Here is a 23,802-nt window from a genome sequence, read left to right as displayed (position 1 = left end):
TGGTTTGTAGCTGTTAATTCTGACCATTAAAAAAAAAAATCTAACTGTCATCTACATAAATCCAGTATAACTTACATGTTGTAATAACTCTCATTACCACATACTTTGTGGGGACTCCTACGCTGTGTTGTCAACCATCATTGTTTCTGTATTGTGATCTTCATACTTCTACTAATGTAAAGTCTATGGGAGAATTTATCAAGACAGGTGCAGTTTGCCTCCTATCCGGTGCAAGTAGCAGCTCTGCTTTAGGCCTCATGCATGGTGGACATTTTTTGTGTGGCTGTAAAGGGCATCTGGTGGTGTGCTTTTTTTTTTTTTTTCTGCCTCCTAAATGTCCCTGCATGTTGGGCAATGTGTCCGTGCACACATAAGCGTTTAGAGGCAGAATAAAACCCCACTGCCAGTGTGTCAGCAGCAGCATTTTGGCAGAAAAAAGCGTTTTGACACCGGTAAACGATTCTAAAAAATGCATTAACAATAGGCGCGTAATTAATTTCAATGGACAGCATTAATGATTATTCTGGCCATTGAAATGAATTGACGCCCGAGTGCTTGATGCACGTTACATGTGTTTACAAGCACTTTTTTTCTGCCAAAGCATTGCTGCTAAGAGGGAAGAAGTCTAGGAGAGTTAGCAAAATGCCCAGTGTGCATGAGGCCTTATTTGTCTTCAGCATATGACCAGTGTCACTACAGTAAAATGTTGCCACCAGATGGTCCTTTCACCTCAAAACTACCTTTTACGGCTATTCTGTGCTGTCACTATGCACTTGTTTTTTTAAATTACCCCCTTTCTCTTCAGTGAGATATTGTAATGTGACAAAGTGACTTTGTTTCTACTTCTTGTCTTTGTCTACCTTGGTGTTCAATCCTGCATTCACCTTCAGCCCGATGAAGCTGCCAGCGCGGAGTCCATAGCGTCTTGTCGCGGTCCGGACACCATGGGTATATACGCTCCGGATAATAGCTGTTACGAGCTCCTCACTGTCATAGGTAAACAGTTGATATTTTCTGTGCTAGTTGGGCAGCATGTTGGCCTTAATTGCTATACAGAGCCTTGAAAAAGTCTTCATAGCCCTTTTAAATTGTCCACATTTTGTCATGTTACAACCAAAAGCGTAAATGTATTTTATTGGGATTTTATGTGATAGACCAACACAAAGTGGTACATAATTGTGAAGTGGAAGGAAAGTGATAAATGGTTTTCAAATTGTGTTACAAATAAATATGTGAAAAGTGTGGCATGTATTTGTATGCAGCCCCCCTGCAAGTCTTTTTGGGGATGTCTCTACCAGCTGTGCACATGTAGAAAGTGACATTTTTACCCATTCTTCTTTGCAAAATAGCTCAAGCTCTGTTAGATTGGATGGAGAGTGTCTGTAAACAGAAATTTTCAAGTCTTGCCTCAGATTATCAATTGGATTTAGGTCTGGATTTTGACTGGGCCATTCTAACACACGAATATGCTTTGATCTAGAGCTATTTAGCTCTGGCTGTATGTTCGGAGCCGTTGTCCTGCTGGAAGGTAAACCTCCACCCCAGGTTCAAGTCTTTTGCAGACTCGAACAGGTTTTCTTCCAAGATTGCCCTGTATTTGGCTCCATCCATCTTCTCATCAATTCTGACCAACTTCCCTGTCCCTGCTGAAGAAAAGCATCCCCACAACATGATGCTGCCACCACTATGTTTTTACGGTGGGGATGGTGTGTTCAGGGTGATGTGCAGTGTTAGTTTTCTGCCACGCACAGCGTTTTACTTTTAGACCAAAAAGTTACATTTTGGTCTCATCTGACCAGAGCACTTTCTTCTACATGTTTGCTGTGTCCCCACATGGCTTCTCGCAAACTGCAAATGGGACTTCTTATGGCTTTCTTTCTTTTAACAATGGCTTTCTTCATGCCACTCTTCCGTAAAGGCCAGATTTGTGGAATGCACAATTAATAGTTGTCCTGTGGACAGATTCTCCCGACAAAAAGAAACAAAGAAAGGGCGCATCGACCTAGCGCATTATCCTCAATAATAGGCTTTATTTATGCAACATGTAAAAAATGGCTACTCACAAACACAGATGTAAAAATGATCATAACAGGCTCAATTGCTCCAGTGTCAGGAATAGTCCATATGAAAGTCCATAATCCAATAAGATGACTTCCTCAGAGCCACCTGGCTCTGAGGAAGAGGCTAAGCCTCGAAACACGTCAGCCGTCCTCTTATTGGATTATGGACTTTCATATGGACTATTCCTGACACTGGAGCAATTGAGCCTGTTATGATCATTTTTACATCTGTGCTTGTGAGTAGCCATTTTTTACATGTTGCATAAATAAAGCCTATTATTGAGGATAATGCGCTAGGTCGATGCGCCCTTTCTTTGTTTTTCTTTTTGTCTGTAGCACCGTTGGACTACCCCAGTCCTCTTTGGGCTGCAAGACCTAGCTATCCAAGACGCCAGTTGGAAGTCCCGTGGTGTGTGGTCGGGGGGCTTGGATTCTAAACGCAGGAGAAGGGTGATATCACCTTATTTTTTTGGACAGATTCCCCTACCTGAGCTGTGGATCTCTGCAGCTCCTCCAGAGTTACAATGGGCCTCTTGGCTGCTTCTCGGATTAATGCTCTCCTTGCCCGGAATGTCAGTGATAATAATCGCACTTGGAATACAGAACTCCCATTAGCAGTGAAAAGCATAAAGGTTAATAAAAAATAGAGGGGGGGCTCATAGGGTACTATGGTCAAAACAACTCCATTTATTAATAAAATATCCCCACCTCCCCTCAAAAATTGCACTTAAAAAAAAACATAAATACCATGCCAATATGTCCAACAAAACGTTAAAGGCAGGTAACATATGCGCTCCGGTACTGCTGTCCTGCTCTCACCATCTGAGGGCACCCTCAGTCGAAGTCGTGATGAGGAAACATGTCAGGGCGTGACCACACGGTCACCTAGGTAACAGGACGCCTGGACGCTGTACTCGCCACCCGGGAACCACCGATCAGCAGACAGTAAGCGACGGATGGTGAGAGCGCATATTTATGTTAATTTGTAAGTGCAATGCTTGAGGGGAGGTGGGGATACTTTATCAATAAATGGAGTGGTTTTGAACATACTACCCTATGAGCCCCCCCCCCCCTCTATTTTTTAATGATCGTTTATGCTTTTCACTGCTAACGGTAGTTCTGGATTCCAAGTGCGATTATTATCAGCAGACTGAGTGAAACTATGAGGAAGGGGGTCGTCCTCTTTGGGAGTGAGCAGTGAATTGGAACCAGTGATCAGAGCAATTCTCTTAAAGGCGCAGTGTGCAAGTGTTTCTGGTGAGTGAGCGGTGTGGTGAAGGCGCATGTACTGACTAATAGTTACACTGGTGAAGGATAAGGATTGCTCATTAAGGAATTCCATTGAACTGGTATTGAACAATAATCTCCTTTTTGGAGATAATCTGAACTTTATATAGTGCTGCTATAATCTTCTAATCACTCCTTTTAAATTATAACCTAACCCTGTTTTAAACTTCTCCACAAATTTATCCCTGACCTGTCTGGTGTGTTCCTTGGCCTTCTTGATACTGTTTGTTCACTAAGGTTTTCTAACAAACCTCTGAGGGCTTCACAGAACAACTGTATTTATACCGAGATTAAATTACACACAGGTGGACTAACTATTTACTAGTTAAATGACTTCTGAAGGCAATTGGTTCCACTAGATTTTAGTTAGGGGTATCAGAGTAAAGGGCCTGAATACAAATGCACACCACACTTTTCAGATATTTATTTGTAAAAAAATATTGAAAACCATTTTCCTTCCACTTCACAATTAGGTGCCACTTTGTTTTGGTCTATCACATAAAATCCCAATAAAATACATTTACGTTTTTGGTTGTATTATGAAAAAATGAGAGAAATTTCAGGGGCGTGAGTACTTTTTCGAGGCTCTGTATATCATCAGCCTGGGACAGGTACATAGTAGCCAAGCATTTTAGCTCAGTGTGGCAACATTTTTGCCTATTATCTATTCCTCTAATGATCATTTCCTGAATAGATTTTGTGCAGCAGGTAGTCCTGCTCTGTGAATATCTCTAAACTCCTTGTTTCCGACCCGGGAACAAGGCAGAGTGATCTCAGGTTTTTGAATTCCCCAATCTAAGACCTTAAGGGAAGCCCCTAGCTAGGTGTCTGCATTGCTGATCATTTTGAAATAAACTCAGAGAGACTCTGTCACCAATGTCACCATCCTAAAACAAATTAAATTCACTGTTTGTCACTTTAAATATTAAATTTGGGCCAAGCTGGCCCAAACAAAATATTTCTATTACAGAATGATGTGGCCACTGGGTGTGCTGTGATGGACTGTAAGTAGCATTAGCTTCATACAGTAAGTGCGGCTGTGTTCGAACAGCAGTACAGGCAACTTCCCATCTGCTGCCAGAGAGTCAAGCTTGGTGCTTCTAGTGCTATTCAGGAGAAGCCGTGTATTTTTATCAATATATACAAGACTTCCTCTGATTTGCTGAGGTGGAGAAGCGGGGAGATGATGTCATGATCTCCACCTCGGTCAATCAGGAGGACCTGGGTTCATTGATAGAAATATAAGGGAGAAGAATTTAGAGTGACCTGTCCAAATCTTCTTGGATTCGTCCAAGCTTAGTTTACAAAGTGATTTTGTACTGTTTAGAATCCGATGGTCCGCTGATGTTCTCCCTTCTTCCTCAGGGAGAGGATTTGAAGACCTAATGACGGTAAACTTGGCACGGTACAAACCGTCGGGAGAGTATGTTTGTATCAGAAGAATTAACTTGGAGTTTTGCACCAATGACATGGTGGCCTTCCTGCAGGTAATCTTCCCTCCATTTTTTTGTGTCCTTTAATTATATTCAGTAGCTATATTATTTTCTTCTTTCTAACCTCAGATGTTTGCTGCATACCCCCTGATGAATGCACTTTCAAGTATCTTTTATAAACGTACCTTTTTAAAAAGGGAATGGTTACCACTTATTGCCTGCTTTACTTAACTTTGGGAACTATCCGTATTCCTTAATGGTGTCGCCTAATCCCTCTTGTGCTATCTATTTTTTGACAGTAGTTCAGGCTTTGCAGTCACAGTATGTAGATAGCATGGGGGTGCTGAAGGACACCATGAGTTGCAGACAGCCACTGGTAAATGACCAGCAGTTTCCAGTGCTGGTTGCTGGACAACTGGAGTGTGGGCAGAAGTCAAATATGATGCTGGACTATTTATCAAGGTATAATGGGAAAAGACAATGCTCACTTCAGGGTCCGAAAGCAGCGGAGCCCAGGCTCCAAGTGTCCTCTGATCACTTGTACCAAATGTTGATAAATGTAAGTAGCCAGCAATTTGAAAACATCTGTGTTCAAATCTTAATTTGCTACATGGTGATGACAGATTAAAGCAGCTTACGCATTTCATTACATTTATCAAGGTACTTATTTTATATGACTGTGTGTTCATAGAGTAATTATAGGGTAAACCTCAACTGAGACCTTTATTGAGACAACTCGTACTCTATCCTTATCCCAACTCGTACTCTATCCTTATCCCAACTCGTACTCTATCCTTATCCCAACTCGTACTCTATCCTTATCCCAACTCGTACTCTATCCTTATCCCAACTCGTACCCTATCCTTATCCCAACTCGTACCCTATCCTTATCCCAACTCGTACCCTATCCTTATCCCAACTCGTACCCTATCCTTATCCCAACTCGTACTCTATCCTTATCCCAACTCGTACTCTATCCTTATCCCAACTCGTACTCTATCCTTATCCCAACTCGTACTCTATCCTTATCCCAACTCGTACTCTATCCTTATCCCAACTCGAACATTGGTCCACTAACCCTGTTCGGCACAGATGATGTGATCCAACATTTACCTTTCTGACAATAAAAAGTGGTAGCCTGGAGTTCGGGTTGGTTTTCATTTCTGTATTGGTCAGGGGATGCTGACTTTATCTGCTAAATCTGTCAGAAGCACCAATATTACTTCCGTTATGAAATTGTTGTTTCCCTTTAACCACTGCCCTACTGCTGGACATCATATGGCATCCTGGGCTTTAAGTGGGGATATTTGAATGATGCCTACAGCTGCAGGCATCATTCAGATATATAGTTTTTTTTTTTAGCCGGCGATTGTTCTTTTGGCGAAGTAAATCATGGCGGCTGTTCAGCCGCTTGATCGGTCTTATAGACGGCGAGAGGGGACGTCCCCGGCAGTCTCTATGACTCTCGGAGGCCCAGGCACAATGTTATGATGTCACGCCCGGCCTGGCAGTTGTAAATACTGCCATTGAGCCGAGATTTTTTTTTTTTCATACTTTCCAGCCTGTAGGAGAGATTTGAGGTCTTATTGACCCCAGATCCCTGGTTCTCTCCATAAAGAGGACCTGTCATGCACTATTCCTATTACAAGGGATGTGTGTAATAGAAATAAAAGTGATCAAAATAAAAAATGAAAGCTAAAGTGTAAAAATTTAAAGTGCCCCCATGTGCTCATACGCAGAAGTAAACGCATACGTACGTCACGCCCACATATGTAAACAGCATTCAATTCACACATGTGAGGTATCGCCACGAACGTTACAGCAAGATCAATCATTCTAGCCCAGGACCTCCTCTGTAACTCTAAATTGGTAACCTGTAAACCATTTTAAAGTGTTGCCTATGGAGATTTTTAAGTACCGAAGTTTGGCGCCATTCCACGAGCAATTTTAAAGTGTGACATGTTGGGTATCTATTTACTCAGTGTAACATCTTTCACATTATACAAAAAAAATTGGGCTAACATCTTTTTTTTTTTTTCTATTCATGAAAGTTTTTTTTCTCAAAAAAACGCGTTTGAAAAAATGCTGCGCAAATACTGTGTGAAATAAAAAGTTGCAATGGTCGCCATTTTATTTCCTAGGGTCTCTGCTAAAAATAAAATTAAAAATTATATATATATGTGTGTGTGTGTGTGTGTGTGTGTGTGTGTGTGTGTGTGTGTGTGTGTGTGTGTGTGTGTGTGTGTATGTATGTATGTATGTGAGTGTGTTTGGGGGTTCTGAGAAATTTGTTAGCAATTAGGATTTTTACTTGTAGGAGCGGAGTACCCTCAAGTGCCTGTAGGCCTGGGCATATCATCTGTAGACCACCAAGGAGGCACAGAACTTGGATATGCAAACCAGTTCATATTGTCGCCTGCTTTGCTCACCTTTTCTGCCTCCTGCCTTCCACAATTAGCAAGTGGTTAGCAAGGCTGCCAATTGCCATGAGGAACCAGTACTGCAATATGGAAGGGAATGGGTAGAGCTGGCAGCCAAGGACCTGGTTGCATAATAAAAAATTCTCAGAGTGGCTCCTGGGCACTCTGCAGAGCACCCAGCTAGCTGTTTAGAGAACACCCTCTGCAATTTGCTTTATTACAACCCCTCATGTCCTACAAAATTGTTTTGCATTTCCAAACTGCACTCAGTGAATTTTGACTACAGTGAGTTGGTAGATGATGATGCAAGGTTATTAGGATTACTAGGCGTCTGTCAATACTAATCACGTCTTCTTGTTTGCAGACGGAACTTCATGTGTCAAAGCTTTTCAACCACCCCAACATCCTCCCATACAGAGCCACATTCATAGCCAACAATGAGCTTTGGGTGGTCACCCCTTTCATGGCTTATGGTAAGTAGATACCTAGAAAGAATAGAAATGTAATTTGGTAAGGAGACATTTAGAGCACCGTTGATGGATATCTACTGACAATTGTTTGAGGGAATTTTCTTTCACTTTAAAGAAATTTTCTCTCATTTCCAGTTGTGTCTCTGGGACCGGAAGGAAAATTTCCCTAACAGGACCCAGACATTTAAAAAAAAAAAAAAAAACAAAGGGTTCTAACCATTGGCTGATCTATCCAAATAAAGTTTTGTCTTTAGATACTTTCACCTAGATCCGTAAAGACCCGTACACACGATAAGAAAATCTGAAGGGAAATTTCGTCCGACGACCGATCTGCCGATTTTCGGATTGTTAGTATGGTGCTTTCGACAGCCGTCTCCGACTTTTCGGCTGACAAAATCCTGATGTGCAGGCTATAAAATTTTTGTCGTCCGTAATACAACGTCCGATTTTCGTCTCATTAGTACAGATTTAGACGGAAAAAAAATCTTATGAGCAAGACTAGGCACGCTCAGAGACGAAAGAACACATAGAAAGCAATCCAACACATGACATCACTTCTGAAGTAGAATTCTGTCCTACGGGAAAATTTGTATGAAAATAGCCTCTTCACTTTCCACATCAGACTAGCATGCCACAAAAAATGGATGATGGATCTTTCGATAATCTGATCGGGGCTTAAAAAGTTGACCATTTCTGCTTTTCCTATCAATGGAACAGAGCACCTGATTCCAGCGTAGGTTTGATTAGGGGACTGGACCATGTCTGCCTTTTTTGGAATGGCTTACAAAGTGCAGCAAGTTTGATAGTCTAGTTGCTTGTTCTCTCTCCTAACGGTTATGGGGATCATTTACCAAAGCTGGTGCATATAGAATCTGGTGCAACTGTGCATAATAACCAATCCGCTTTTAACTTCAGATTTTTCACTTAAAGTGGTTGTAAAGGCAGAAAGATTTTTTATCTTAATGCATTTGGTGCCCCCCTACTACTAATACTTACCTGAGGTCCATCTAGTTCCAGCAATGTGGAAGTGTCTTGGCTGCCTTGGACTCCCCTTCTTATTGGCTTAGATAGCAGTGCAATGTCATTGGCTCCTGCTGCTGTCAATCAGTCAGTCAGCCAATGAGGAGAGAAGGGAGGCGGGGCCGGGTTGCTGCTCTGTGTTAGAATGGACACAGGAAGCTGAGGCTCAACTCTGGTGCCCCCATAGCAAGCTGCTTGCTGTGGGGGCGTTCAACGGGAGGGAGGGGCCAGGAGCACCAAAGAGGGACCTGGGAAGGAGAGTATCTGGGCTGCTCTGTGTAAAACCATTTCACAGAGCAGTATAAATATGTTTATTTTTAACTAAAAAAAAAAACCGAGACTTTAGTATCACTTTAAGCTTAGACAAAACCTGGAAGCTGATTGGTTACTAGGTTACTATGCACAGCCACACCAAATTCTGTGTGCACCAGGTTTAGTAAATGTCTCCCTCACACTCACCATGTCTCTCCTGACAGGGTCAGCCAAAGACCTGATCTGCACACACTTCACAGATGGAATGAGTGAGCTGGCAATCGCTTACATCCTGCTCGGAGTGTTGAAAGCCTTGGATTACATCCACCATATGGGTTACGTTCACAGGTAACATAGGGTAGGGGTTGGCAACTTTTATCATTGAAAGAGAAAATATAGGTCACGGGGTAGCAAAGTAAATGGTTGCCTGATTATATTTTTCTTGAAGCTACAGCGTGGCCAGAAGTAGTGAAACCTCCATTATTATTACAACCCATTAATTGGCTCATGGCTTGTAAAGCCTGGAGGGCTGCCATTGGGAGGGGAAGGGGGAGGCTTTGTGTACACTCCAAACTGGGGGTCTCCAGTGGTAGACTAGGGCTTTGGGGGAGGTAATGGAAGAGAAGTATGTGCTTCTTCTCCTTGCTCTAAAGCACACCTTTAATGCTGAAAATGTACTAAGTCACTTTACATACATTGATAAGATGTTTACATAAGGCGGATTTCTTTCACAGTGAGTGCAAAGACTATATCCAGTCTTTATAGGGATAAATATAGGCTTGCACCTTCAAGAGGCTGCTCTCATGCTTCTGCCTTGAAAGGTTGCCTTAATGCATACTGCATATATTCCTTGCTCCATCTTTGAATGTCTCCAGCCCACCTTGAACAAAGGAGCAGCACCTATTGTGACAGGGATCCCATGTAGAATTCTATACTGTATGCCTATGTAATTTCTGTGATTTACTCTAAACAGCCTTTTGATTGGAAAGGGTGTCCCACTGCTTTGTCCCAATATAATTATCTTTCCAGAAGTCAGTTCTTCAGAATGAAGTGTAACCCGATTTAGTATCTTCTCCTAAGATCTGGCCAGTTAATGATCATCTCTCTGCAGGAGTGTGAAGGCCAGTCACATCCTCATCTCTGTGGACGGGAAGGTGTACCTCTCTGGCCTGCGCAGTATTCTTAGCATGATAAACCACGGACAGCGAGTGAAAGTGGTCCATGACTTCCCCAAGCACAGTTCCCGGGTCCTTCCCTGGCTGAGTCCAGAGCTCTTACAGCAGGTGAGAGGAGTGTACAAGACCAACTTTAGATATTTAGAATGTACACCTAATGCTGTGTAAAAATACGCTTTAATGGCACTGGCTTTTCAGATTTGTTCCCCTTTTGTTATTTTTTTAAAGCAGGGGTCTCCAAACGTTTAAACAAAGAGCTAGTTTACTGTTCTTAGGGGGGCCGGAGTGTGGCCAGTGGGAGTAAAAAAAATGACATGGCGCCTGTGGTCAGTAGGAGAAATTGTGCCCCATAATGAATATTAGTGATAGAAATCAGTCCGTATCATCGGTGTCAGTAGGAGGAATAGAGCCCCATTATCGGTGTCAGTGGGAGGAATAGAGCCCCATTATCGGTGTCAGTGGGAGGAATAGAGCCCCATCATCAGTGTCAGTGGGAGGAATAGAGCCCCATCATCGGTGTCAGTGGGAGGAATAGAGCCCCATCATCGGTGTCAGTGGGAGGAATAGAGCCCCATCATCGGTGTCAGTGGGAGGAATAGAGCCCCATCATCGGTGTCAGTGGGAGGAATAGAGCCCCATCATCGGTGTCAGTGGGAGGAATAGAGCCCCATCATAGGTGTCAGTGGGAGGAATAGAGCCCCATCATCGGTGTCAGTGGGAGGAATAGAGCCCCATCATCGGTGTCAGTGGGAGGAATAGAGCCCCATCATCGGTGTCAGTGGGAGGAATAGAGCCCCATCATCGGTGTCAGTGGGAGGAATAGAGCCCCATCATCGGTGTCAGTGGGAGGAATAGCTCCCCATCATCGGTGTCAGTGGGAGGAATAGCTCCCCATCATCGGTGTCAGTGGGAGGAATAGAGCCCCATCATCGGTTTCAGTGGGTGGAATAGAGCCCCATCATCGGTGTCTGTGGGAGGAATAGCTCCCCATCGTTGGTGTCTGTGGGCGGAATAGAGCCCAATTGTCGGTGTCAGTGGGAGGAATAGAGCCCCATCGTCGGTGTCAGTGGGAGGAATAGAGCCCCATCATCGGTTTCAGTGGGTGGAATAGAGCCCCATCATCGGTTTCAGTGGGTGGAATAGAGCCCCATCGTTGGTGTCTGTGGGCGGGATAGAGCCCAATTGTCGGTGTCAGTGGGAGGAATAGAGCCCCATTGTCTGTGTCAGTGGGAGGAATAGAGCCCCATTGTCAGTATCAGTGGGAGGAATAGAGCCCAATTGTCAGTATCAGTGGGAGGAATAGAGCCCAATTGTCAGTATCAGTGGGAGGAATAGAGCCCCATTGTCGGTATCAGTGGGAGGAATAGAGCCCCATTGTCGGTATCAGTGGGAGGAATAGAGCCCAATTATTTGGTATCAGTGGGAGGAATAATGTTTTACCATTTGTAGCAGTGGGAGGAGAATAGGGCTTTATATCTGTGGGAGGAATCCCCAAGGGCAGCCACAGCCCGACTGAAAAACTCCCACAGATGGCATTATCCTGTCCTGCTTTGTGATTATTCATTCATCAGTTTTTAGAAACACTAACTTTGCATTGGTAATCATTGCAAAACTCACTGTGCATTTGTGTTTAGGGAAAACCATGTGTCTTTGCATTGGTGTTTAGAACTGCTAAGGGCTGCATATATTAGTAGTTCTATTTCTGTAAAGTTTACTCTAGAGTGGCCTGACCTGTTCTCTAAAGGGATTACCAGTAAAAGCTGGAAACACTGGAGCTCCTGCTTTAAAGGTTTCTTTTTCCAGGACAGACAAGCTTCTCTCCTCATCCCTCACTTCTGGCTGGGTATGCGGGCGTCGGCAGCCAGAGCTTTAAGCATATTGTCTGGCTGATATCAATCCACCTTACAATGCTCTGCCAACCTGCGGCAGCTGCTGGGGGAACACTGAGCTACCCTTGAGCAGTTTTAAATCTGATGCAGAACCCCTGGGGACTGTTTTCTTACAGTTCTGCAGAACCCCACTTGAGAAATCCTGGTGTAAGCTATTATTCCAGTGACTTGTAGCTTACCAAAGTTTTAGCACTCTTTGCTCCTGGCAGCTGAATGGTGCAGTGGGGGAGCGAGTGAATTTATTCCGCTGGGAGGGCTGCTTTGAAGTAAACCAGTAATTTTGCCCAGCATTACCAAAACGCAGGTTCACTGAAATGTAATTTTTTTTTTTAAATGAGACTCAATCTATCTTTTATTATACAATCTATATGGTACCTTTTTAGGGGTTAAGTGCTTTTTGACAGCTGGGATCGCTATCTTTTTTTTTTTTTCTTCCCCCGCACAGAATCTTCAGGGGTATGATGCCAAATCTGACATCTACAGTGTGGGGATTACAGCGTGTGAGCTTGCTAATGGACACGTGCCATTCAAAGACATGCCAGCTACGCAGGTAAGGACAATAGTACCACTTCTAGGACTCACTTTTCTTTGTTTTTGAAAGTATCTAAAGAAAAATCATTTTTGACAGCATTTTTGCTCTTGCGGACTACAAAACACATGGTAGCAACTGCTCATGATGCATTTAGAGTAGTCGGAGTCTTCCCTACATCTTCATTTTACAGAGGATCTATCTATTCATGGTCGGTATTACTGCTGTTCAGAATAAGCCCATATACACAAATTGATATTATGTACATTTGAGTGCGCATCTTGAGGACCCCATCTTTAAAGTGGTTGTAAAGCCTCCAGGTTTTTCATCTTAATGCATTCTATGTATTAAGGTGAAAAACCTGTGCTGCAGATTCCCCCTCCCCCACTTTTTTCTTACTTGAGCCCGATCCGATCCAGAGATGTGCACAAGCTATCTCTCTCCTCACTGGACAATGGCTTGTGCTGCTGTCAATCAAATCCAGTGACATGGGAGTGGGGGGATGGGCAGAGTCCCACTGTCTACGTCAACAGATGCAGCATCGGGACTCGGGAGCGAGCCCGCATGGGTGCCCCCAGGGAAAGCAGCTTTCCTGTGTGGCACCCAATGAAGAGGGGCCTGTAGCACCAGCGGGGCACCCCAGAAGAATTGGGGCTGCTCTGTGCAAACCGATTGCACAGAGCAGGTAAGTATAGGCACGTTTGTTGGTTTTTATATATAAAGAAAAAAAAAAAAAGGTGGGTTGGCAATCCCTTTAAACATCCTTGCATGTTAAGATAGAAGATGTTGGGGCATGAACGTGGAAATTTAGCAGGTGCTCTGGTCTCAGGTCCACAGGAATTATTATTTATTTTTTTATACTGCAGCCTGCAATGCATTGCACCCACGATCAGTGGATCACGGGTGCAATGCCAGGCTCCTGCAGACATTCAGTACAGCTGTCTGCTTGTACCTCCATATGGGCAGACAGTTACTGGAGAGCAGGAAGAATCAATGAGCTATGAGAGTGCTCATTGGCATCCTCACAGTTCATTGAGAACTACAAGCCATCTGTTGCAATGGCGGGGGGCACTTGTAGTTCATTCAATCACAGAACTCTGTGAATGAATGACACGACTGTGTGGGGCAGAGCCCACCACAGCCACACTATTTTTAAAATGTGACTGCAGGGAGAGGATTCCTGCCCGCTTTTACAGGGGAGGTTTGGGGGACTGCTCCAAAGTAACATGTTATGCCCTAAATGCAGGTGTAATATATTCTAAAAGGTGAACTTATGCTTTAATGTGACAGATAAATAATTTAGACAGCCCAGATTTTAATTTCTCTGGACCTTTAGTTAAATGAGGCCCAGTATGATGCTACTTAACTAATGGGGTGGCTTTTTTTCTCACTAGATGCTTCTCGAGAAGCTGAACGGCACAGTGCCCTGTCTGCTGGACACCGCAACCATTCCTGCCTCTGAACTCACCATGAAGACCTCTCGCTCTGGAGCAGACTCTGGCATTGGAGAAGGGACCTCTTGTCGCCCATCCAACGGGGAACCCAGCATGCACCCCTACAACCGCACCTTCTCCCCACACTTTCACAACCTGGTGGAGCAGTGTCTTCAGAGGAACCCTGAGTTACGGTGAGCCTTCATACCACTTAATATAGTTTGTGTATAAGGTTAAGAAAACAGGAGAACAACTGGCTGCAACAGTTTTGCTTTAATGCTGCCCTCCCCGGCAGCACATACCCCCTTCCCCTGCAGGCCTACAGCTCCATTAAGCCACTGGGAGTAAGGTTAAAAAAAAAAGCTGTGTGTAAAATCCAAATCATTCTGGTATGGGGTTACACAAAGATGAGGACTGTCTCACTGCTGCCACACATGCCATTCCTGGACTAACAGTGCTGTCACATGATTGGAAGGTAAGTGAGTCACATGCTTCCCAGTGGCTAACTAGAGTGGCAGGGGAACTGCTGAGCAAGGGTTGGCATTAAAGTAAATCTGTTGCAAAGCACAGACTTGCCCTAAGCCTAAAGTTTAGCTATGATGCAGTGTGAAAGGAGCCAGCATTTTCCCCCTATGACCCTGATGGTTTCTGCATCCTAATTCATATTTTTGTCTGTTTTGCAGGCCAAATGCTGGCACTCTGCTCAATCATTCCTTCTTCAAACAGGTAAGTGTTACTGCATGAAGTATCAAATTCATTATGATCCAGCTGGCACCACAGCTTAATACACTATTAAGCACATGACACCTCACCCTCCCTTTTTTTTTTTTTGGTTTAACCACTTGTTGTAGTTTTACTGCGGCAGGACGGCTCTGTTACGCAAAAGGACGTACCTGTACGTGGCTTAGTGTAAAATATAGTGGGGGCGCGCGTGTGTCGATTGGCCAGAGGGGGAGGCAATCAGCGGGTCAGGCGGATGCGATGTCCGGGCACCGGCAATCTTTTCCCATGGAGGAGGAACACAGGATCCCTGTGTTCATCACTGACAGAATGGCTTAGACCACTGTTCTGTCAGTGATGAACACAGGGATCCTGTGTTCCTCCTATTTTGGAACACAGGTCTCTGTATTAATCCAGTGATTAAAGTCCCCCACATAGTTAGAAAGCATCCCCTAGGCACACATTTAACCCTTTGATCGCCCTTGGTGTTAACCCTTTCCCTGCCAGTTGCATCAGTACAGTGACAGTGCATATTTTTAGCGCAGATTACTGTAGTAATGTCACTGGTCCCCTCAAAGGTGTCAGGTGTCCGATCTGTCCACTGCAATGTCGCAGTCCCGCTAAAAATCGCTGATCTCCACCATTAAAAAATAAATCTAAATGACATAAATCTTTCCCCTAGTTTGTAGACACAATATTTTTTGCCCAAATTTAATCAATATACCCTTTTGGGCTTTTTTTTTCTCTTTCGTTCATTGACGGACGCAGCTCCTGGTATTCATAACCATTGGGTTCCCCCCCCCCCCCCCCCCCTACAGGAGGAGTAGGAGGCTAGGCAGAAAAAAATTCTCCCTCTCTCTGGTATAGGTACTCTGTTTTTTTTTTTTTTTTTGCCTAGTCAGGAGTAAGGACCTAGTTCCTTGCTAGGATCTCTGGTCCTGGCAATTTTTTATTTTTAGATAGAATTTTTTTTCCTCCTAGATTTTTCCTGTGAGATCTGCAATCCAGACTGGGCGACAGGCTGTATAATCTAGATCCAGTGATCACCCCAGTCTGGCCAGCGAGCGCGAGCAAACCTCAGTTCTGCGCTAGGTTGGGTGAGACATAGCCCCACCAGACGGGGGCTGGCCTGCGAGTTAAACGCCTCATGAGGTTGCATCCCGAGTCGCAGCGTTCCTCCTGGTCGACAGCCCCCGTTTCAATGGCAAGGGGTCCTCTCTGGAGCGGTGCCCGCCTGGTTCCTGATATGATGAGTAGCTGTCTCCCCCTGGAGGGCTTTGGGGTGGGTGTGGGCCCCTCCTTGGGATGGTCGGACCTTCGGGTTCCTCTCCTTCCCGCAGGCACCCCCCCTTTGCCGAGTCCCTCATCCTGCCCACCCCCTTTCCACATACGCTGGGGCTGTTTGGGTGGTCTGGCCACGTTCCTGGGGTGGGGGCAGGGCGCTGACTGGTGATGGAGGGTGCGAACGGACAATTGACGGTGCGGGGGGTTGAACCTGGTGGGCTTTCCTGCCAGGGCCCCCCGGCCTGCCTGGATCTATCCTTGAGGCCTGGTCTCCCAATCCTGGGTCCCTGTATTCCACGTGGTGCTGCGTGGGGCTGCCATTTTGTTGTAGCCTGTGTGTTCTATACACAGCGGCCATGTTTGTGTAGTCCTGCGGCCATTTTACTGTAGTTTGCCATTGAAAATGGCAGCAGCCATGGCAGTGGAGCCCTGGGGGTGGCGATTTCGGCAGTGGGAGCCCCTCCTCATCCCCTGGTGCTGACTTTTGGATCATTGTACTTCCTGATCGCCGCACGTGTAGTGCAGATTATCCTAGTGGCTGCAGGTGGTGAGTCTGATGGGGTCCTCTCCCTCTCTGCTGAGGATTGCTGTTGCTTTGTGCCCGGCGACCGGGTGGTGCTGCCAGCACGGTGGGTGTTGTCCCTTAGCAGTGTTTTACACTTTTTTGTGGGGTTTCCCTGGTGACTCATGGAGTCTTTGGAGCACATTTCCCCACCTGATCCCCTCTCTAAGGCTGCGGGGCCCTCTGGGTCCCAACCATCAATCCATACACTGACGGCGGTCCTGGAGTCCCTTGTGTCCCAGGTGGAGGTGGCTTGCGGGAGACGGGCTAGCAAAAAGCGCCCCCACCTTCCCCTGCCTCATCTGTCTCATCAGATCCTGAATCTGATTCTGCCACAGTGGACGTTGGTCACCCTGCTGGTTTTGCAGCCACGCGCCTGGAATCCTCTGATAATGAGGATGATTCCTCCACATCTGCGATCCTGCATGAAAAGGCCTTGGTGGATGCACTGATTGTATCTGTGTGAGACCCTGAAGATGGAGGATGCAGCTGAAGCTGCGACGGAGGTGCAGGTACCCTTTGGCACTCACAAGGCATCCAGAGCGGCAAAGGTGTTTCTTTTCCCTGCCTATTTTGACAGAATTTTCGCTAAAGAGTGGGGACAACTACCCCAATGAGGAGTCCCTTCTTAACCACTTAAGCCCCGGAAGATTTTACCCCCTTCCTGACCAGGGGGTATTTTGCGATTCGGCACTGCGTGACTTTAACGGACAATTGCGCGGTCGTGCGACGCTGTACCTAAACGAATTTGACGTCCTTTTTTTCCCACAAACAGAGCTTTCTTTTGGTGGTATTTGATCACCTGTGCTATTTTTTGATCACGCGCTATAAACAAAAAAAGAGCGTCAATTTTGCAAAAATAACAATATTTTTCACATTTTTTTATATGAAATTCCCCCAAAAAAAAAAGTAAAAATCAAAATTTTTTAAAATTTTCGGCCAATTTGTTTTATGCTACCTATGTTTGGTAAAAAAAAATCGCAAAAAGCGTATTTTGATTGGTTTGCGCAAAAGTTATCGCGTTTACTAACAAAGGGAAAGATTTTTGTCATTTTTGTTGTTTTTTTTTTTAACGCGTAATGGCGGCGATCTGCGATTTTTTTTTTTTTTTGCGGTACTGCGACATTGGGGCGGACAGATCGGACCCTTGACTGACATTTGTGACACTTTTGGGGTTACCAGTGACATTTCTACAGTAATCAGTGCTATACATATGCACTGTTACTGTAAAAATACACTGGTTGTGAAGGGGTTAACTTTATTTGGAAGGGAGGGGCTGTGTGTATCCCTAGGGGCGTGCTTTCTACTGTGATTGGCTGTGGCTTGAGCTGTAAGGACACTGATCAACGGATCTACATACTAGATCCGTTTTATCAGTGTCTTTACAGCGAGGAGAATGACAGGCAGCTTGTTTACACAAGCTGCCTGACATTCTCCCTCTCCCCCGCCGATCGCCGAGTGACCGGCGGACATCGGGTCCGCTGGTCACACGCGCGGGGGGGTCCGTGACCACGCAGGAGCGGGAGCGCGCCTCCGGGGGCGCGCGCTCGCTCCCTAGACCCTCACAAGCTAGTGACGTAGCCCTACGTCACTTTGCCTGTGAGGGGCTGACTGCCGACGTAGATCGGCGTTAGGCAGTCGGCAAGTGGTTAAGAAGTGGACTGTTCCACTGGTGGTGGACCCTCCAGTTTCCAGATTAAACAAGGCAACCATTGTTCTGGTTGAAGAGTTCCCAGCCTTTAAGGATCCGGCTGACCGGAAGGCGTAGGCTGTGGCCCGCACTATGTACACTCTGGCTGGTTTGGCAATAAGGTCAGTATTCACCATTGCCCTAGTGTCAAACTCTGACCGAGTGGGCTAAGATCTTACGCCATGATCTGGAGGGGGAACAGCCCCCCCCCTTCCTTTGCCGAGCTGGCAGACCAACTGGTCCAGGGGCTGCAGTTTATCTGCGATGCCTCTTTGGATGTGGCCCCCTTAATGGCTCGCCTCTCTTTTTTGGCAGTGGTCCTTCGGCGTGTCTTTTGGCTCAAGTGCTGTTCTGCGCATTAGACTTCAAAAAAGGCCTTGACTGTTCTTCCTTTCCAAGAAGATCGCCTGTTTGGAGCTACCTTGGATGACACCATTAAAGGTCTTATGGGGGAAAGAGTACTTTTCTTCCTCAGGCTACTAAGGGCAAGGAACCTCGGCGTAGACGTGGGCCCTCCTCCGCTTATAAGAAACTTTTTCGTCCCTCAGGGTCGACTGATAAGGGCTCAAAGCCTTTCAGGGCCTCTTCAGGAGGATCCAAACGAACCTGGTCTGGCAAGCCAGCATGAAGGTGCACGCTCACCCGTGTCAGGGATGGGGGACATCTTCGCTGGTTCCTGGACCTGTGGACTTCTCTGGTACAAGACAAGTGGGTCCACAAAGTCATTCGGTCCGGGTACAAGATCGAGTTTTGCTCTTTTCCCCCGGCAAGGTTTTTTCCTTCCAACTTGTGCCTGTCCCCAGACCACTTACAGGGCCTGTTAGGGGCTACAAGACCTGTTCCTTCAAGGGGTTATTGTCCTGGTTCCGACTTTGGAACGTTTTCAGGGATTTTACTCAAACCTGTTCACAGTTCCCAGGAAGGAAGGCAAAGTGCGTCCAATCCTGGACCTCAAGGCACTAAACTGCTTTGTGCGGGTACAGAAGTTCAGAATGGAGGCCAATCGAACAGTGGTGCCATCCCTGCGTCAGGGCGATTTCCTCTCCTCTTCTGTCATCTATCGATATCAAGTATGCCTACCTTCACATTCCAATATGTGCCAGTCACCAGCGCTTTCAGCAATTTGCTGTGGGAGAGGAGCATAATCAGTTTGTGGTGTTCCCCCCTTGGTCTCGCCTCGAGTCTTCAAAAAAGTGTTTGCCCTGGTGCTAGCCTTGCTACACTAACGGGGGATTGCCATACTGGGCTACTTGGATGATCTCCAGTGGAGTCTCCCTCTGCTCTGGTGGACAACCTGGAGATCACAATACGAACTCTGCGGGAGTTCGGCTGGATTCTGAATTTTCAAAAGTCTCTGCTCTGGTTCCGTCCACAAAGCTGGACTATCTGGGCCTGACTCTGGACAGTGCTTTAGCCAGAGTGCTCTTTCCTCTGGACAAACTTAAAATACTGCAGGCTGCAATTCGCCTCCTGCTGTCCAACAGATGGTCGTCCTTCCGTACTTGCGTGAGGGTGCTGGTCCTGATAGTGTCTACCTTTTGAGACTGTTTAATTTGCACAGTTCCATATGGGGTACCTGAAAAGGAGATTGACCAAATGGAACAAGACTCCCCAGTCTCTGGAAAATCTGATCCGGCTGAGTCTGGGGATGAGGGAGTCTTTGATATTGTGGCTTCTTTCTCCGGGACTTCGGCTGGGAAAATCCTTCCTCCCCTTGTATTGGACAGTGGTCAGCACGAATGCCAGCCTTTCCGGCTAGGGCGGCGTCCTCGGCAAGCATTCTACTCAGGGGATGTTGACGCTGGAAGAGTCCAGACTACCGATCAATGTCTTGGAACTCCAAGCGATCAGACTGTGCCTGGATCATTGGACGGATCATCTTCGGTGTTGTCTAGTGCGCATTCAATCGGACATTGCCATGGCTGTGTCTTATGTCAATCATCAAGGGGGCACAAGTGTCCTGGCAGCTCTGAAGGTAGTCGGCATTCTAAGGTGGGCAGAACGGTTCGTACCAGCCCTCTCTGCCGTACACATTCCTGGGGTGGAATATTGGCAGGCGGATTATCTCAGTCGGCAGGTGTTGGACCACAGGGAGTGGTCCCTTCATCTGGAGCTGTTTCATCAGCTGTGTTTCTGGTGGGGCACCCTCGAGGTGGATCTGTTGGCCCATCGACTCAACAGAAAGATGCAGAGGTTTGTGGCTCGATCAAGGGATCCTCTGGCAGAAGCCACAGACACGCTGGTGGCCCTGTGGGGTCAGTATCTGCTGATTTACACTTTCCCTCCTCTCTAAGCTTCTGCCCAGACTTCTACGCAGGATCGAGGTAGAAGGGATTCTGGTCATCTTAGTGGCTCTGGACTGGCCACTGCTTACATTGTCCCAGAAGGTGGCCTTTTTAGTGGCTATCAATTATGCGCACAGGGTTTTGGGAACTGGTGGTGTTATCCTGTCCTCTCCACCTTACCTGGTGATTCACAGGGATAAGGTGATTCTTTGCCCATGTCCGTCGTTTTTTTTTTCTAAGGCTGTCTCTGACTTTCACTTGAATGAAGACATTGTGTTGCCTTCCCTGTGTCCCAGGCCTAAACACCCGAAGGAACTTGCCTTGCATGCCTTGGATGTGGTCTGGGCATTTAGGGTGTACTTGGCAGCTGCGGAGTCTTTCAGGAAGTCAGACTCTCCATTTGTGCTCACGGATAGACCTTGAAAAGGGTTGTCCGCTTCCTCCCATTTCCAGATGGATCAGACAGACGGTGGTTCAGACCTATAACCTCAGGGGTCAGGTTCATCCTTTCCCTGTCAAGGCGCACTTTACTAGGGCGCTTAGTGCCTCCTGGGCCTTCCGTCATCAGGCGTCGGTGATGCAGGTTTGCAAGGCCACCTGGTAGTCGGTGCACACTTTTACAAAGTTTTACAAAGTTTTATAAAGTGGATGTGTTGGCATCTGCGGATGCTTAATTTGGCCGCAAGGTTTTGCAGGCTGCTGTTTAAGAGGACCTGATGCTCTTTGAGGGTGTATTGTTTTTTTTTTTTCAGGTGGGCTCCAGTTGTTTGGTTGAGTCCCTGTTGCCTGGTTGGCTAATGTTTAGCCTTGGGAATTTTTTGGTTGCTCCCACCCCTCATGTTTAACACTGCTGTGTCCGTCAATGAACGAAAGAGAGAATGTGATTTTTGGCTTACTGTATAATCCATTTCTCTGATGTTCATTGATGGACACAGCACCCACCCCTCTGTGGAGTTATTATTCTCCTGACACTGCTTGTAACAAAACGGAGTACCTATAGCAGAGAGAGGGAGTATACCCCCTGGGACTGCCCATGGGTGTAGCCAGAATTATTTTCTGCCTAGTGTCTTACTCCTGTAGGGGGCAGTAAAACCCAATGGTTATGAATACCAGGAGCTATGTCCGTCAATGAACATCAGAGAAATGGATTTTACAGTAAGTCAAAAATTCCATTTTTACCAAAAATATGTGGCAGAATAGTGGCCTAAATGTATGAAAAAAATTAGCTTTTTCTAATTTTTTTTTTTATTGGGAATGTTTTATAGCAAAAAGTAAAAAATATTAGTATATTATTATTTTTTTTTTTCAGAATTGTCGCTCTTTTTTTGTTTATAGCACAAAAAATAAAAACCACAGAGGTGATCAAATACCACCAAAATAAAGCTCTATTTGTGGGGGGAGGGACATCAATTTAATTTGGGTACAGCGTCGCACAACCGTGCAATTATCAGTTAAAGTATCACAAAAAAAGGCCTGGTCATTTAGGGGGTAAAACCTTTCAGGCCTTAAGTGGTTAAACACTGCATACATAGTATGAATTGTGACGCGCAGCTTGAATACTGTAGGAGAAGGTGTGAATGGACCCTGAGTCACATTTTGCTAATACTAACTCTAGGTATGAGAGTCCCAAAGTTTGTTTACAGGGAGATATTGGGAAAGAAGCACTCTGTGCAAAAACTTTTGCACAAAGCAGGTTACTGTGACGTGTTTGTTATTGAAAATAAAGAAATCTAAGGTTAAAACTCACTTAAAAAATACACCTAATAATTGCTCACATTCCTAGTTAGAAGTGTTAATGTTAACAAAGACTTTTACTTGCAGATAAAGCGCAGAGCATCTGAAGCCCTCCCTGATCTCCTCCGTCCAGTGTCTCCTATCACCAACTTTGAGGGAGCTAGAAGTTCTGAGCCTCCTGGACTAGAGGGACTGGTATCTAACATGGATCAGTTGGATGTGGATGACTGGGACTTTTAAGGAGAAAAGGGAGGAATTGGGGATGGGGGGGAGGGATTGGAATCCCGTTAATGTTTACACTGCGCAGACCCTGCAAGGGGATCTCGCTTATTGGAGATGCATGAGGAAACCTACCACCATCACAAATATTAGGAGTCCACACAGAGACACTGCATCTGGAGCCGGCCACAGCCTCATCTCACCGTTTGTGTTTGGTCCTCTGGAAGAAGGCACGCTATGCTGGAATCGGTCTTGTATATAGACATAGTTAACCTGCTTAGCACTGTACTGTCACAGAACATCAATTCAATTGGTTATCTGGGTTCAGCACTGTTCACCCAACCCTACTTGTTTACGGGGGTCACCAGCACCTGTTAGTCAGTGTTGTTAAAAAAAAAAAAAAAAAAACAGCTATTTTTTTTTTTTTTACAAACTCGCCACCCAGAGGTTTACTGAAGAAAGCTTTCTAAGCAGAGAAAGGGAGCCTGCTTTCCTTATAAGGGGGGGGCTGATTAATCAAGACCACCATCCCATAGACATCACAGGCAGTTTGGTAGGTCTGTAGCACACCTCCCATCCTATGACCCTCACTGGATGTTGTCTTATTATTGGTAATCACCCAGACTGTGCACACTATTTATTTAGCCTGGAACACCCATCAATGGGGTAAGTTGTCTCAGATGGTCATCAGGCACCAGGGTTTCCCAACAACCCATTGCAACTTGCTCATTCAATGGACAGGCTAGCCCACCTTAGAATGGCTCATTCTTGGGAGGTCTATAATTTATAGACAGGCTTCCCTTGGCTCTTTACAATGAGTATTCTGATAGGAGGGCCCGTCGAGCTGCAACACAATTGGAATTGTAAGGCAGGGCAATAAAATAAACATTGTCATTGGTATCTTGTATTATACTGGTCAGGCTGGTGAAGTGGATAGACCTATAATTGAAACGGCAGGGACCTCACAATATTTGCCGGACAAGTAAATGTGAATTGGCTTTTCTCTGCAGTGCAGGTGGCTCTGGGGAAGGATTTCAGAAAATATAATTAGCCTTTTTTTTCCTCTTTTTAGAGAGTTTGGAGCCTGTACCAGGAAATTAAGCCTTTCCTAAACCTCATTCTGGGTCATGGATAGCATAGTAGCCATAACACTCAATGACATTTCATCCAACAGTGAACCAATGCCCAAGTTGCTTTGATTATAAATCTATAAAGTTGATGGTTTCATTGCCCTGCCTTACAGGAAAAGATTTGTTGAATTTTGGACATGCATATTGCACCCCCTCATCTATGATGGAAATTTTTGCCCACAATATGTTGACAGCCCTTCAAAATGTTAA

The 23,802-nt window shown here is 45.6% G+C and overlaps 1 protein-coding gene across 2 annotated transcripts in view; it reads left to right on the top strand.

The window, feature by feature from the left end:
* STRADA (STE20 related adaptor alpha) overlaps nucleotides 1-22,870 on the top strand; it is a 44,515-nt gene extending 21,645 nt beyond the window's left edge. For both annotated transcript variants that reach the window (XM_082271999.1, XM_082272000.1), the window contains 9 exons: nucleotides 891-996; nucleotides 4,713-4,834; nucleotides 7,565-7,673; nucleotides 9,167-9,290; nucleotides 10,054-10,225; nucleotides 12,452-12,556; nucleotides 13,930-14,162; nucleotides 14,652-14,694; nucleotides 22,331-22,870. In XM_082271999.1, coding sequence (XP_082128125.1) covers nucleotides 891-996; nucleotides 4,713-4,834; nucleotides 7,565-7,673; nucleotides 9,167-9,290; nucleotides 10,054-10,225; nucleotides 12,452-12,556; nucleotides 13,930-14,162; nucleotides 14,652-14,694; nucleotides 22,331-22,483 — 1,167 coding nt within the window. In that variant the 3' untranslated portion in view covers nucleotides 22,484-22,870. The remainder of the gene's footprint in view (nucleotides 1-890; nucleotides 997-4,712; nucleotides 4,835-7,564; nucleotides 7,674-9,166; nucleotides 9,291-10,053; nucleotides 10,226-12,451; nucleotides 12,557-13,929; nucleotides 14,163-14,651; nucleotides 14,695-22,330) is intronic.
* The last annotated feature ends 932 nt before the right edge of the window (nucleotides 22,871-23,802 follow it).

The sequence above is a fragment of the Pelophylax lessonae genome (genome assembly GCF_965119305.1).
Source record: "Pelophylax lessonae genome assembly, chromosome: 11".
Taxonomy (NCBI): domain Eukaryota; kingdom Metazoa; phylum Chordata; class Amphibia; order Anura; family Ranidae; genus Pelophylax; species Pelophylax lessonae.
Note: the sequence above shows the minus strand (reverse complement) of the source record. Positions and strands in the feature narration are given on the sequence as shown.